This window comes from Oncorhynchus tshawytscha, unplaced genomic scaffold (genome assembly GCF_018296145.1).
Source record: "Oncorhynchus tshawytscha isolate Ot180627B unplaced genomic scaffold, Otsh_v2.0 Un_contig_4934_pilon_pilon, whole genome shotgun sequence".
Classification (NCBI taxonomy): Eukaryota; Metazoa; Chordata; class Actinopteri; order Salmoniformes; family Salmonidae; genus Oncorhynchus; species Oncorhynchus tshawytscha.
The window spans coordinates 505,215-522,500 of record NW_024609814.1 but is presented as its reverse complement, the minus strand read 5'-3'; the positions used below and the strand labels follow the sequence as shown (position 1 = coordinate 522,500).

The 17,286-nt window shown below is 43.8% G+C and overlaps 1 protein-coding gene across 1 annotated transcript in view; it reads left to right on the top strand.

Annotated features, from left to right (window-relative positions):
* nfixa (nuclear factor I/Xa) overlaps positions 1–17,286 on the top strand; it is a 159,347-nt gene that overhangs the window by 11,144 nt on the left and 130,917 nt on the right. The window contains 1 exon segment of the mRNA XM_042318697.1: positions 2,742–2,825. Within this exon segment, the coding sequence (XP_042174631.1) occupies positions 2,742–2,825 (84 nt within the window).

Here is a 17,286-nt window from a genome sequence, read left to right as displayed (position 1 = left end):
AATGGAGAGAGAGGGAATGGAGAGAGAGGGAAAGGAGAGAGAGGGAATGGAGAGAGAGGGAAAGGAGAGAGAGGGAATGGAGAGAGAGGGAATGGAGAGAGAGGAATGGAGAGAGAGGGAATGGAGAGAGAGGGAATGGAGAGAGAGGGAATGGAGAGAGAATGGAGAGAGAGGGAAAGAGAGAGGGAATGGAGAGAGAGGGAATGGAGAGAGAGGGAATGGAGAGAGAGGGAATGGAGAGAGAGGGAATGGAGAGAGAGGAAAGGAGAGAGAGGGAATGGAGAGAGAGGGAATGGAGAGAGAGGGAATGGAGAGAGAGGGAATGGAGAGAGAGGGAATGGAGAGAGAGGGAATGGAGAGAGAGGAATGGAGAGAGGGAATGGAGAGAGAGGAAAGGAGAGAGGGAATGGAGAGAGAGCGTTCATTCCGAGTGGAGGATATGAATAGCCTTTGTTTTCACCACAACTCAGGGTTGTGTGGTCTGCCAACGTCTGGCTCTTATTATGGGCTTTGTGTCGGCACTGCAAGTGGTGCGCACGTGTGTGTGTGTGTGTGTGTGTGTTTTAGTGTCAGAGGGCATGTACAAATGCATATATGTGTTAGTGATTATGTTTGCACTCGTGTGCTTATATTATATAAATATAATCTCAGTCTGCCAGGTAGGCTGTGGATATATAGAAGGGGGGTGAGGGCCAGGTTGGCAACAATGTGTGTGTTTCTTTCTCCTGGTCTATCTGGGAAAGTTGTGAAATTGAAATAGGATTTCACAGAACTGTGCGGCTAGCTACCTGGCTGTGGGATTTGGTCTCCAGCTAAACTAAGTGGAGTGGAGTGGGTTAGCCTGATCCAATCAACCACAGCAGAACTGGAAAGAAATGGAGCTATATCTCACACACACATACTGGAGCACACACACACACACATACTGGAGCACGCGCACACACACACACACACACACACACACACACACACATACTGGAGCACGCGCACACACACACACACACACACACACACAAACACACACACACACACAAACAAACAAACAAACAAACAAACAAACAAACAAACAAACAAACAAACAAACAAAACAGGCCCTTGCCAGAACCTTCCCTTCCTTTAGAATACAAATTAAGCTTCTCTGAATACAGACTAGTTATTACACTTCCCATCTGAGTACAGACAAGTTAGTACACTTCCCCTCTGAGTACAGAATAGTTAGTACACTTCCCCTCTGAGTACAGACTAGTTAGTACACTTCCCCTCTGAGTACAGACAAATTAGTTCACTTCCCCTCTGAATACAGAATAGTTAGTACACTTCCCCTCTGAGTACAGAGAAGTTAGTTCACATCCCCTCTGAATACAGACTAGTTAGTACACTTCCCCTCTGAATACAGACTAGTTAGTACACTTCCCCTCTGAATACAGAATAGTTAGTACACTTCCCCTCTGAATACAGACTAGTTAATACACTTCCCCTCTGAATATAGACTAGTTAGTACACTTCCCCTCTGAATACATAATAGTTAGTACACTTCCCCTCTGAATACAGAATAGTTAGTACACTTCCCCTCTGAATATAGACTAGTTAGTACACTTCCCCTCTGAATACAGAATAGTTAGTACACTTCCCCTCTGAATACAGAATAGTTAGTACACTTCCCCTCTGAATACAGACTAGTTAATACACTTCCCCTCTGAATATAGACTAGTTAGTACACTTCCCCTCTGAATACAGAATAGTTAGTACACTTCCCCTCTGAATACAGAATAGTTAGTACACTTCCCCTCTGAATACAGAATAGTTAGTACACTTCCCCTCTGAATACAGAATAGTTAGTACACTTCCCCTCTGAATACAGAATAGTTAGTACACTTCCCCTCTGAATACAGACTAATACAGACTACTGCATGCAAACTGTCATTTCCGTGTGGGAATTGGAAATGAACACAGGTGTAGTTTTCTTTTCCATTGAAGAAAGCAATCTCTAGTCTTGTCTTGGGGTCTATGGGGTAACATTCAAATGTAAACAAATGATGTGATTTGTGCCAACAACATGGCCAAGGTGAACAAAGAAAAGAATCAACTATCTGTGTGCAGGTTTGCTTTTTGTTTGTGTACTTCTAGTTACCTGTATCCTGGATGTCATCTTTATTTAACAGATGTTCTTTGCAGTAGCACTACACAGCTGATTCAAATCATCCAGGCTGGATGATGAGCTGGTTATTTGAATCACCTGTGTAGTGCCACGGCAAAAGAACAAATGTGCACCCGGGGTGGGGGTGGGACGGAGTTTGGGAACCCTGTTGTAGGGGATAATATTAAAATGTAATCAAAGCTCTGATTGGTGCCAACTCATGGTGATCAAGGTGAACAATAGGATAATTAGCTGCCTGTTCATAATCGTTCTGTGGTTGTTCTTTAATTGTGTCTTGTGTTCTGTATGTTAATTTGTTAATCTATAATCAAAATGGGAGAAAACAAATATGTGAGGAACAGAATGTTTCAGTAGTAAAACAGAAAGGTGTTCTCTGTAGTACCAAATCCTTGAGCAGGGGCTGCTTTTCCCAGAATTTTTCAGGCTGCTTAACGATAAGGCTTAAACTACTTGTAATGTAATTCACTAATACACCACTGCAATTTAGGCCTTCAAATGTGATGTGTGTGTTGTTATGTTATGTTGTGTTATGTTATGTATATAAATCCAATCAGCGATGAATGAATGAATTATTGTGTTTCAGGCCACTGACACGTACCTGGTGAATGAAGACCCTTCGAGAGGCCCCGGGATGCCCGAGTGTTTTCTTGTGTCTGATTCCTACAGGGTACGTACACACACACACACACACACACACACACACACACACACACACACACACACACACACACACACACACACACACACACACAATATCTCCCTACTACCAGTTACCTTCACTACAACTGTCACTACACTATAGTTTTTTAAAAATGTTTTACCAGGGCCCAGAATATATATATTTATCAAAATATTAATGTATATTTATCAAAATATAAATATATCAAAATATATCAGGGCATTCCATGATATGGCCATTGCATCATGGGAGTGAAAACGTCCACAACAGGTTCAGCATTCAAAACATATAATGCACACATTCATGTTTCATTTATATACATATCGTACTTACTATTCACAGTACAGTACACTGTTTTCCCTTCTGTTACTTCTTTGCTTTGACAGTCTGAGCCTTGTATATTCACATGTACACACCTGGGACTATTGTACATGTCTGCATGTGTAATGTCTCTGCACAGTAACAGAGACATGACTGTTTATGTCCTCGCTACATTCCCTCTGCTTTTCTTTCTGAAGGCCTCTGACTCCAGCCACCTGTCTGGCACATTGAGCGTGCTAATGATTTTATCAATATGCTACATCACTTTCCAGTATGTAATAGCCAAGCCACAGGCGATGGTAAACAGCAAGTATGCATAGTGCCGTACTCCTTCAGTGTGTAGAAAGAAGAAACGGCAAGGCCCTAACACACACACACACACACACACACACACACCAACCAACCAACCGCGAGGCACTAAATATCGTTAGATGACATATGGTTTTCCCATGTGTTTTTTAATGGCAGATTTAGCCTGTGGGTTTGGGAGTTTGAGGTAACTTACTAATGGTCAAAACTGGTTGTTTGATGCATGGGAGTTTGTGTGTTTATGTCTGTGCGTGTGTGTGTGTGTGTGTGTGTGTGTGTGTGTGTGTGTGTGTGTGTGTGTGTGTGTGTGTGTGTGTGTGTGTGTGTGTGTGTGTGTGTGTGTGTGTGTGTGTGTGTGTGTGTGTGTGTGTGCATGTGTGTGTGTGTGTGGGAGTTTGCATTGTGGGGAGAATGGAATCAGAATTCAGAATTCCCTTAATTTTGGGGCTCTAGAACTCCTGGGTTGTTAGTGGTTGGGGTGAGAGGATCTGTTAAGACAACAACCTGTGATGAATACAGAGATTGTCTATGTCCCAAATGGCAACCTGTCCCCTACACAGTGCACTACTTTTATCCAGAACCCTATGGGCCCTGGTCTAAAGTAGTGCACTATATAGGAATAGGGTGTCATTTGGGTCACTGCCAGAGAGAGGGATTGAGAGAGCCAAGGAGAGAGGGAAAGAGTGAGAGCCAGAGAGAGAGATAGAGAGGGAGAGATGGAGAGCAAGAGAGAGAGACAGAGACAGAGAGAGACAGAGAGAGAAAGGGAGATGGAGAGCAAGAGAGACAGAGACAGAGAGAGAGAGAGGGAGATGGAGAGACAGAGAGAGAGAGGGAGATGGAGAGCCAGAGAGGGAGATGGAGAGCCAGAGAGACAGAGAGAGAGAGGGAGATGGAGAGCCAGAGAGGAGATGGAGATAGAGAGAGCCAGAGCACAAAGACTAGGAGTTGTTGGGCCTGTGCCGCAGGGTGTGGTGAGGAGAGGGGGATTTGGAATTGGATCCCCCTCTTTCTGATTTCCCTCACTTTTTCTCTCTCTGATTCTCTCAATCTTTATTTCTGCCTCTTCTGCTCTCTTTAATTGGCCACAGAGTGTGGTGTAGCATAGTGTGTGTAGGTGTGTGTGTGTATGAATGCGTGCGTGCATATGGCTATGTTCTCTGTTGTGTGTGTGTTCTGTAGGGGCTGCACAGCATTCCTAATGCACAGTGCTGCATGGGGCTGAGGTCTCGTAAATCTACTGGGCTTCAACGGCTCCCAAAAACTCAGCTTGGCGCTCGTGCTCCGGGGTGACTTCAAACCCTCCAAAACCGCACCCCTACACACACACAATCCCCCCACACACACACACACACACAATCCCCCCCACACACACACATACACAGACAGACCCCCACAGACACAGACAGACAGACAGACAGACAGACAGACAGACAGACAGACAGACAGACAGACAGACAGACAGACAGACAGACAGACAGACAGACAGACAGACAGACAGACAGACAGACAGACAGACAGACAGACAGACAGACAGACAGACAGACAGACAGACAGACAAATTGAACACATTCTCCTACCTCACCTCAAGGGTGAATTGGCGGGATGCAGGAGAAGCAGTGTGATTGACAGGGTGTGTGTGTGTGTGTGTGTGCATCATATGCTCTCCCTGCAGCTATACATACAGAACGTGAGGTTGACCCGAGATGATCAACCAGCTGAACATTGACCAGGGTGTTTAAGGATAAGCCAGCCAGTCAGTCAGTCAGCCAGCCAGTCGTTGATTAAAAACAGAACTATGTTCTCTTCAGACAACACAAGTCCAATTGTGGCTGACTCTTACTTTCTATTAGCCTGTAGATGACTATAACAGATGGCTGGGGTTAAAGAGGTTTGGTGTTCTTTCTGTAGTACTGTGGTTAGGTCCCCTTATACATATATACAGTAATAGGATATTTCACTGATGCTTTTATACAAAGTGACTTACAGATGTAGGATCTTATATTGATCACTCTTTTGTTCCTGTTAATCTTGTACTGTGACAATATAGGTCGAATTAAGATCATACATATACCCACACCCAGAAGAAGAAATGGTAGGCTTACGTAATGTTGAGTGTCTCTGGTAGTTGTGAGACGTGCGGTTTGTAAGTGCTGGCCACCCCTGTTTGATTGGAGTGGTGCCGTCTATACCCTATTGTTCAAGTGGGCTACACTTTATATTACTATGTGTGTGAGAAAGGTGTTCAAATGCCTGTCTCACACACACACACACACACACACACACACACACACACACACACACACACACACACACACACACACACACACACACACACACACACACATTAATAATGGGTAATGTGCATGACTATGATGAGTGAGGGACCCTGTAATTTGACCAACCTGTCTTTAACAGACAGTGAAATACCAATTGACAACGTTAACACGTGATGGCAAGTAAGGGCTTGGCAGTTGGCACGATCAGGGTTAGTAGCTGTTTCAACGTTATAATTGCGGTCAATGTTGGTTGGTGTTTTAAGTTTGATGTTGTCTCTATCCAACTCCCAACATGATCACATCTTTATAAAGCGCCACGATTTACATCTGAATATTTGATAGGGAAATAGAGGGAGAGAGAAGGGGGGAGTGTGTGTCAGAAAGAGTTCACAAACTTTCCCCCAAAGTTTGTGTAGGCTTTCACTTTCAGCTCGAGGCGGGGTTAGTGGTACAGCATAGAGTGAGCGCGAGGGGCACAGCGGAGCGTTTTGCAATGCAGTACCACATGCAGCGGACTTCCAACTTCTATCCAACTTGAATAAGATTCCACTTTATGAACTCTAAAATAACCATGTACTCCCTTACTGCTTGACACAGGTAAAAACTCTACTTTTCTTTGGTATCCTGCCTCCACTTTAGCTCTCCGGATGTTTTGTTTTTTTAATGTTGTCGTTGTCCATGTACGGTGCCGCTAGTCAATAATTTGGTTTTAGGGACCTTTTCGCTATCCGCTCGTTTCAGATGGTGTGTTCGGCTTCTCTCCGCTCTCTGTCCCTCTTCCCCTTTGATGGCATCTCTCCAACAGGCTTTCTTGTGCGTTTCATTACACATGGTTAGAAGAGAAAATGGCGCTTCTCCTGAATCTATTTTATATCAAAAGGAGGGGAGAGAAGTGCTCAGGAGGGAACGGGGCTCGCGCTATTCCTACATTAGTCGCCTGTTATGCTGTCCTATAGCTATTTAAAAACACAACAATTACACAACCATGTCAACAAAGTAAAAGAACCATCATTGAATGTATTAGTTTTCGAGTGCTTTTCCATGGAAATTAACGATTTTTCTAACTTTGTTGCGATAGTTGCGGTGGCTATGGAGGTGTCTGAGCGACTGTCACTGTGCTTGTCATTCAACCCACACGACAGCTGTAGCCGGGCTCTCAGCTTTAGGCTTCTGTTCTGTTGTCACATGCAAATGTCCGTATAGAGTTAGTTGAAATACAGTTTTACATTTCCAATCGATAAATGTAGTTTTTAGGATGATACGGGTAGAAGGAAAGGTGTATTATTTCGGAGGACGGCGGGAATGCATGCCCGTTTTCCCTCAGCATTGGGTTGTGTTGGGGTCACAATATTGTAACGCGTATACTTATAGATTCCTTGTATGTAATCGAGTATGGGGAACGTTATCGGCCTGTAGTTTTCTTTCATTTCACACACAACTGAAGCAACCTCACAGGCCTAGACAATGAAGGGAGAAATATGCCATTAAACTATGAAGACTTTATAGGCCTTTGACATCTGACTGTATAGGCCAGATGAGTACATTTGTAAAGGTTGCTTGTTTTATTTGAGTTGATATTTGCTTGTTGAACGAGATACCTTTACGGCAGAATACGGATGAATACATAGGCCTACATGAGGGAGTGTTGGTTTTGATATTCCTTTTGGGGTTATTGTGGACGGCAAAAGGCAAGAAATGAAATGGCAATGCCGTTGTGCGTAACTTTAATGTGGTATTTATAGGCCTAACATTGAGGCTTTTCCCTCGGTTGGTTTGGAATTCGGATATGTGTTGACAGTGGTTGGAGAATCAAGTATTGTAGGCTACATTTAACAATTATATACTGATACAACATGTAGTATTTTAAAAATAAAAAATATGGCACACAAGGAAGCGATTTTGGATCATATGCTTTTGGCTAATGTGTTTATGCACTTAAACAGTTTTGCTGCTGACAAGTCATATGAAGGCCTATTTACCTAAATAGAAAATTACTAATCTAAGTGACTGGTTAATTTATTTCAGATGAAAATCTTCAAATTAGGTCACAGTGCAATTTACTGGCCCGTTTCACTGGAATCCGTTTCGTAGCCTCATGACAGCAGGCCTATGCTGCTTATATGCATATGAAATAACAACAGGACAAATATGATTTTATTAATTTACTTTAAAAAAACATGTAACATGTGATTAAGACTTTGGATGTGTATATTTGGACTTCACTGTAGCCGTCTGAGAAAAAGCGTTTGAGCGCGTACGGAGCGGTGCGAATTTCACCTATAACTGAGAAGTGCAGGGCAGGACCGGCAGGACCGAACTTGTTTGCCCCTTGAAGCTCGACGGAAGTAGCTTACAGACAGACAGTAGGCCTATTATACACTTAGATTTGAATATCGCCTTAAATGTCACAATCTCAGCACTCGTTTCACTATTTTCCTTTGTCTGGTGGTCCCATAGGCAGTAAACTGTAGGGCTTCCTCTTCTAAAAATACACGAATATTATAACGTTTTGTTTTTTTCAGTGTGCGTCTTGATGTTCTATTTTGTTTAGTCTTTTACCACTATTATTGTATGCTAAAATATAGCCTGTATAGCCGTGCAGTAGATCTATAGGTCACGGGGCCTTAGCTCCTTTTCTCAGTATAGCCTATATGCCTTACTTGTGGCTGAGGTTGAATTGTACATTTTTAATGGCATTTCTGACTTAATTTTAATAGGATAATTCACACAATTAATATTATTTTATTTTACCAACACGGAAGTGCTTACACGCATAATAGTCCAGATTCCAGACGCGGCCTTCTCAGCTTTGCAAGTGTTTTTCGAAGTTCCATGAATTAATGAATGCCCTTCGTTATTTTAATTGGACTTAATAGCCTACTTTAACCATACAATTGGATGTGTTGTTGTCACTGTGATTTCTATTCACTTTCTGTAACAAGTGTTCAGTTTTAGAATTAGGCCTAAGGAACAGTAACCGCATGTTTGGCTGGGGAGAAATGTAGGCCCTCTCCGTCAGCTCTTTGTAGTAGACACAGGACACAGTCAACGCTTCAGCTAAAATCACTGTGGAAGAAATGTCAGTCTTAAAGAAACGTATTTCTTATAGAAAATCATAAACAGCATTAATTATTTCTTTAAAGATAGATATTGTCATATTGGTCAGCTGGGGTCAATGTAATTTAGCTTGTAAGAGTTCAGACTTGGCATTATTTAATTTGTTTATGTTTTATTTTCCTATACATTTATTCAGGGCACTTCTTTCAAAAACTGCATATTTAGTTTAGATATATTTCCAAGCCAAGTGCATATGGGGTTGAGCTCCGCGCGCATCATGTTTCTCTTTCTTTCCATTAATTAAAATTAATTGGCTACAGATCCGCCTACATGAGCCGAGCAGCGCGGCGAGCGCGTGCATTATGCCCATATGCGCGTGCATGCTGCCCATATGCGCAATACATATTGATCTTGTTAAGCTTCTGTGAGCTGATTTGTTTTCCTCGCGACTGATAGATTTTTCACCAGTAATTGATTTGTCAGCGTTATAATGATCTGATTTAATTTAAATCTAGTAGCATATTCAGTATTTGCATTATAAAAAAGGCAGTCAAATTTGCTTGGCCTCAAGACATTATGCAGATTATTTGGCAGTGAGAATATGAAAGGAAATACATGATCTTTTTTTCTTGCCTGTTCCAATATTATATGTTTGCAAGTTGTGCAAATTCTTGCGATATGATCTTTTGACTAAAAAGTTCCCTCCATGCGTTGAACGGAGTTTTCAGAGGGCCAATTAACCTTGGTTTTCCGGTGAGTGAGAGAGAGAGAGAGTGTGTGTGTGTGCTTATCATACCACCCGCGGGAATTATCCTCGCGTTCCTCCGGAATCAACCATTTTGTCTGGAGATTGACTTTACATTTTCTTCGATTTAACCATGTTGTTAATAATGAAACCATCAGCAATGGGGACATGTGGTAACAAACGTAAACAATCAGTGATACATTATTAATGAGGATAAAAGCTTTGTTGGAATGGACATGCTTAGGTGAGGGACCTTGGGCATGACGCGTAATGGACGCGAAGTATGGATAGCCAAATCAGTACATTTGCAAAGTGGCGCTGGGAGGGTTTTTGAGGAGGAATATGGCACTGTTTTATGTTTTTTTTGTAGGGAGAGGAAGGAGAGGAGGGAACCATTTGCATAAAGGTTTTATGTAATGTGTTTGGATATCAATTATTGCTTCAGTCTCCACTCAAGTTTCCCAGAAAATGTGATGTTTATTGCAGGCTACACTGCGTCGAGTCTGGATTTGCTTGCGTTTTCACGAGGCTTCCGCAGTCTGCCTTTTACGCACAGTGCCAACCCATTAATTTTTCTGCTGCTCTTGATAACAAAATACGTAACCCTTGCTGGACATGCGTTTAGTTGTTGGTCGATTTAATGGTTTAAAAAAATGTATATATTTTATGTTTAGTATATTCCCCACTTGTTTTAGAATTGATTTCAAGATCAAATGCGTAGGCTTACATAAAACGCACTGAGCCGTGTGTGGCAATGAATGCCCGCGTTATGGTCGACTTGAAAGGAAGAAATGAGTTTAGGCCAAACATAGCTGTGAGCATTAGGTAATGTACGTTTGGTGATAGAGATGATGCCATAATTATCTCTCAAAGAATAATGTAGTTGTAGTTTCATTGCGTGTGAAGGGAAAGCAAGGACACCGCAGTATGTGTGTCCATATTAGTGTGATTGAGAAGCGTTGCCACGAGATTTGGGCAGGTCAGCGCACAGGGATAAATGTGCAGGGCCAGCTCTAGCCTTTTGGGGGCCCTAAGCGAGATATCCTGCAATTGTACACATTTTGCCATGGGGTGGAGAGACATTTTTTAAAAAGTTTTAAAGCGGCCTGAGGCCATAAGTGATGTCATGTCTGCCTGGAACCAGCCCTGTCAATGCTTGTAGGTTAACCCCTTCCTTCATCACTTCAGTACTGGAAGCACCAATGAATGATTCAGTAGTTGATGATGATGTCCTTATTTATTATGCAATGTATCAATTTGGTACAGTCGAGAAATCACAAAATAAAATGTATGTTACATGTCTCATTTTTCAACTATTTCAAATAGATTCATTTGCCTTTTACACTTTTAAGTTACAGCTTGCCATGTTACATAGATATTGCCTGGCTACCCAAACTCCTTGCTCCAGCCAAATACTACTCCCATGGACGTCAGTTTCTTCTCCGCAATGAGTCTGGATCTGAGTACCTCCCCAAAGATGTCTAGAACGTGAACACATTCTAACCATTCTGATTGGTCCCAGAAACTGATGGGTTGGGCCAGCACCAGAAATACATGTGGGTAAAGCAGCTTTTAGAAAATTCATCACTGGCTTTGATACTCTGATTGGTTAGAAATGATCCAATTGCTGATGACTTTGTTTTGTCCAACAATCTTCATTTTGACATCACCACAAACAACTTCAATGATGTCAGTCTCAGACTGACTATGTAGCTAACATAGAGCAGTGGAAGGATTCAGTTTGAGTCGTCAGGTAAAGATAGATAGGCCTTAGTCCTGATGTCAGGCGGTAAGTCTGTCAGTAGTGTGAGTTATTCTCACCCAGTTTGTCCTCCAGGGACCTCATGCGTCAGCGGTGGGTTTTGGTTACACCAGCACCGGATGGTGACTGGGGTGTACGGTGGTGTTGGTGTAAGCCGAGGTGGCCTCCCTTGATCCGGTAACATAGCCTACCAAGCTGGTAACATCGTTCCTGCCGTGGTGTCACTTTTCACCACACCGACACGGGGACAGGAGCTGGTGTTGGACATAGAAATATAACTATTAGAATGGGACCCGCAGCCCCTCCACCTATCAGGGAACATTGACTTGAATGGAGATGCCCATTCTAGTCGTTGTATTTCTATGATGGTGGAGCTGAGAATAGGCATAAGGTTTGGGGTGATGGATGGGTAGAATGCACCGGCGCTGCCTGGCAGGGTGACACCCTGCACTACATTGTGTTCTGGTTACTTATTCATCTCCCCCAGGCTAATGGATCACACCGCTCTGCCTGGGGTCAGCTCTGCCTGGGCGTAGCTCTGCCTGGGGTCAACTTCTGCCTAGGGTCAGCTCTGCCTGGGGTCAGTTCTGCCTGGGGTCAGATCTGCCTGGGGTCAGCTCTGCCTGGGGTCAGCTCTGCCTGGGGTCAGCTTCTGCCTGGGGTCAGCTTCTGCCTGGGGTCAGCTCTGCCTGGGCGTAGCTCTGCCTGGGGTCAGTTCTGCCTGGTGGGCCCTGTGCTAGTACATATGTTCTATGTGTATAGGACTATGTCTGTTATATATACTGCAGTGCTTGTAAATGTGTACATTTACTGTATGTGTTTATGCACGCTTGTACGCATCCATGTAATAATACATGTATATACATTTACTATACTGTATGCATAATGAGACAGAATGTACATGCATATATACATCGCCACATTTAAACAGAATGCTCCATCTCTACCACTGGTAACCTAATGATGCAAGCACAAGTCCCAGCTAGCTGAAGTCCTGTAGGATACCTTGTACTATATCTCTCATCCCGGGTCGGGGGGCCGGGAGCCGGGGGTCGGGGGGCCGGGAGCCGGGGGTCGGGGGCCGGGTGCATCTCCTCTCCTCCTGCCTTTGAGGAAGACGAGTTAAGTCTGTTCATCTTTTTATCTGTGCAGTCTTCCTGACCGCCCATGGAAAATGGATTTACCACACTTTACCGCCGCCCCTCCACAATCACCATGCAGCACAGGATAATAGGTTGCTGACTGTCCCCTGTGTGTGTGTGTGTGTGTGTGTGTGTGTGTGTGTGTGTGTGTGTGTGTGTGTGTGTGTGTGTGTGTGTGTGTGTGTGTGTGTCACACCCCAACCCCCCAGCATGGATTAGATTTTGGCTGAGCCGTGGCCAGTGGTAGCAGGCAGCCCCTACAGCGGTCTGGTGGCGGTCTGCGATATACTGCTGTGGAACACACACGCACACAAACACACACACGTTCCAGATATACATAGTGAGGATTGTGGTGGAGGGAAGAAGTTAACTATAATCAGTTCAGTATGGTACAATATGTGTGTGTGTGGGTGTCGATACGATAGAGAGAAGAATAGATGACAAACAGCCGTATCCTCCTCTCCTCAGCCAAGCCAATCTCACCATGAGAAAACACATTTTATATTCAATGTGAAATGTGGCCATTATAAGGCACCTATTTGCTTAGTTTAAAGATTTGAGATAAAGTGTATTGTCGAGCTCTGAAAAACCGAATCATTCAATTCACTCATGAGTTCCCTCTGTAGGGTATTAAATTCTATCAGACATCAGAACCAAATGTACACACATACCAATAATGAAACGGTGTAGATAGATGAAGGCCACAGACTCTTTGTGTGTCCAAAATAGTACCCTATTCTCTACATTATGCACTATGGACCCTGGTCAAAAGTACTGCACTATTTAGTTGTATAGTGTGGGTAGCGGCGGGTAGAATTGTATAGTGTGGGTAGCGGCGGGTAGCCTAGTGGTTAGAGCGTTGGACTAGTAACGGGAAGGTTGCAAGTTCAAATCCCTGAGCTGACAAGGTACAAATCTGTCGTTCTGCCCCTGAACAGGCAGTTAACCCACTGTTCCTAGGGTGCCATTTGTGAGGCATCCTCTGAGCCTGAGCCCACACAGTCTACAGACAGACCAGCCTGCGTTTGCCAACTACCAACCAGGAACATACATAAGGTAAGGAGGGAGAGGCTGTGTCCCAAATGCCACCCTATTCAAATGCCACCCTATTCCCTAAACAGTGCACTACTTTTGACCAGGGCCTACAGGGGAAAGGTTGCCATTTGGGACGCTACCAAAGTCTGTGATTCTGCTTGGAGACAACTTTTGGAGACAACTTTCAGAAGACGTGATAACAGAAAGACGTAATGAAATACGTGAAGGATGAGAGGAGTGAGGGATGAGAGGAGTGAGGGATGAGAGGAGTGAGGGATGAGAGGAATGAGGGATGAGAGGAGTGAGGGATGAGAGGAGTGAGGGATGAGAGGAGTGAAGGATGAGAGGAGTGAGGGATGAGAGGAGTGAGGGATGAGAGGAGTGATGAGAGGAGTGAGGGATGAGAAGAGTGAGGGATGAGAGGAGTGAGGGATGAGAGGAGTGAAGGATGAGAGGAGTGAGGGATGAGAAGAGTGAAGGATGAGAGGAGAGGGATGAGAGGAGTGAGGGATGAGAGGAGAGTGAGAGGATGAAGGATGAGAGGAGTGAGGGATGAGAGGATGAGGGATGAGAGGAGTGAGGGATGAGAGGAGTGAGGGATGAGAGGAATGAGGGATGAGAGGAGTGAGGGATGAGAGGAGTGAGGGATGAGAGGAGTGAGGGATGAGAAGAGTGAGGGATGAGAGGAGTGAGGGATGAGAGGAGTGAGGGATGAGAGGAGTGAGGGATGAGAGGAGGAAGGATGAGAGGATGAAGGATGAGAGGAGTGAGGGATGAGAGGAGTAAGGGATGAGAGGAGTGAAGGATGAGAAGAGTGAGGGATGAGAGGAGTGAGGGATGAGAAGAGGCTCTCTGGCAGCTGCCCTGGAAGAGAAGAGACTCCCATTTTCTTTTTCTTCCTCCTCCCTCCACTTTCTTCTCCTCGTCAACTTGCCTCTGTTGAAGAGAGAGCAACGGTTGGGAAGGATCCTCAACTCTGGAGGAGATGTTGTTGTTTCCCCCTCCTCCCCCTGACTCACCCGTTTGTGTTTTTTTTTCTTTTCTTTAGTTTCTTCTCTTTTTCGTCGGGTAGCTAACCCAGTGAATGGGACAAGGCGGTTAACCGTGAAATGAAAGCTCCTAGTTACTTTGTAGGGTTTTTCTCCAAAGAGGATTTGACACATCATGCATCCACACACAGACCACTCACACACACATAGACCACTCACACACACACAGACCACTCACACATACACAGACCACTCACGCATACACAGACCACTCACGCATACACAGACCACTCACTCATACACAGACCACTCACGCATACACAGACCACTCACACATACACAGACCACTCACGCATACACAGACCACTTACACAGTAGAGAAAGATCTAATTAGAGCCGCTAGATCAACGTATAGGCATTGATTTCTGACAAAGCAGATCTATTGAATACGTTTTTATATTCTATATGTATTTTCTATGTTGAATTAGAGTGACTGAACACTGTATGTCCAAGCATCCAGCGGGAATTAGATGTATAAGATCCTCTCCCTTCATTTCTGCAACATTTCTGCAACAGCAGTTCTATTGAGTTCATGTATAGTGTGTGTAGCGGCAGGGTAGCCTAGTGGTTAGAGCGTTGGACTAGTAACCGGAAGATTGCAAGTTCAAATCCCCGAGCTGACAAGGTACAACAGGCAGTTAACCCACTGTTCCTAGGCTGTCATTGAAAATAAGAATTTGTTCTTAACTGACTTGCCTAGTAAAATAAAGGTAAAATAAAAAAATCAAATTCTGTATGTATTCTATGTCTGAGAAATGCCCCTGGCTGGTAAGCAATTCCATGAATGCATTTCTATATTATAGAGCTATGTATTTTATGGGGAAAATGCCCTTGCTAAATTTGGTGGGAGACGTTTATTATAGACAAAAAAATACAAGGGTTTTATTAAACAAATAGATGTCACGCTCTTCTCAGTAGAAATGAAGAAAGTGTAACGTGGATCGTTCTGACATGATTGAAACCAGGCAGTCAGCCGTGAAAACCATGTCTCAGTTCGGAGATGCTCCATTCCATTAATCTTGCGACTAGCAATCCCGGATCCGGGAGCGTAATCATCGCCTCAAACGAATTAGCATAACGCAGCGGACATAAATACCCCTAGAAACTTTTCCTATTCATGAAAATCGCTAATGAAATGAGATAAATATATTCAAACACAAGCTTAGCCTTTTGTTAACAACACTGTCATCTCAGATTTTCAAGATATGCGTTACAGCCAACGCTAGACAAGCATTTGTGTAAGTTTATCATGGCATAATGCTATGCTAGGCTCTGCTGGCAGCAGGCAACATTTTCACGAAAATAAGAAAAGCAACCAAATTAAATAATTTACCTTTGAAGAACTTCGGATACTTTCACTCAGGAGACTCCCAGTTAGATAGCAAATGTTTCTTTTTTCCAAAAATATAATTTTTGTAGGCAAATAGCTCCCGTTTGTTCATCATGCTTGGCTGAGAAATTGACTGGAAAATGCTACCTATACAACGGCAAACTTTTTTCAAAATTAACTCCATAATATCGACAGAAACACGGCAAACGTTGTTTAGGATCCATTCTCAAGGTGTTTTTAACATATATATTCGATAATATAATAATTGGTTTCTCATAAGAAGCGATTGGAAAAATGGCTACGATTTTCTGCAGAAGACACCATGTGACCACTTGCTATATATGGAGCGGCAGGGTAGCCTAGTGGTTACAGCATTGTACTAGTAATCGAAAGGTTGCAAGTTCAAATCCCCGAGCTGACAAGGTACAAAATCTGTCGTTCTGCCCCTGAACAGGCAGTTAACCCACTGTTCCTAGGCCGTCATTGAAAATAAGAATTTCTTCTTAACCTGGTAAAATAAAGGTAAAATAAATAAATATATTGTCCCTTACGGCTATTCTTCAATGGAACAGCCTGATTGGTTAGCTGCTAGGTTAAAGAAGTAATAACACAGCATATGAAGCAGGTAGAACAGCCTGATTGGTTTGATCCCCGTTAGATGGGACCATAGAGATACATGTGTATGATTAGTGTTCTATTTAGTCCTGTGGTTGGAACAAGCATTCGTCAACCATACAGCTAGATATAGGTTAGTGTATGTGTAATACAGTACCCTTTGCCAGTTGATCTGATCATAGGATACCATAGGTCTAGAGTACCAGTGCTTCTGCATGACACAACACACATTGAAGGTCATTTATTTTAGTGTGTTTGTACCACAGGGAGCGTTTGCATGGGGAGGTGTTGACAGGAGCGTCTAATGCTGTAGGCATGTTAGACTGTCACATCAATATCACATCAATATAGAGCAGCTCTCTCACTCTTTTTCTCTCTCTCTGTCTCTGTCACTCTCTCCCTTTGTCCCTCCCCTCTCTCTCGCTCTCTGTCCCCTCTCTCTCTCACTCTCTGTCCCCCCTCTATCTCTCTCACTCACTCACTCACTCACTCACTCACTCACTCACTCACTCACTCACTCACTCACTCACTCACTCACTCACTCTGTCTCTGTCCCCTCTCTCTCTGCCCCCCTTTCTGTCCCTGTCCCCTCTCTTTCTCACTCTCTCTCTACATCTCCCTCTCTTTCTCTCTCTGTTCCTCTCTCGCTCCCCTCTCTCTCTGACCCCTCTCTTTTCTCTGACCCCTCTCTTTCTCTTACTGTCCCCTCTCTTTCTCTCTGACCCCTCTCTTTCTCTTACTGTCCCCTCTCTTTCTCTTACTGTCCCCTCCTTTCTCTTACTGCCCCCTCTCTCTTACTGTCCCC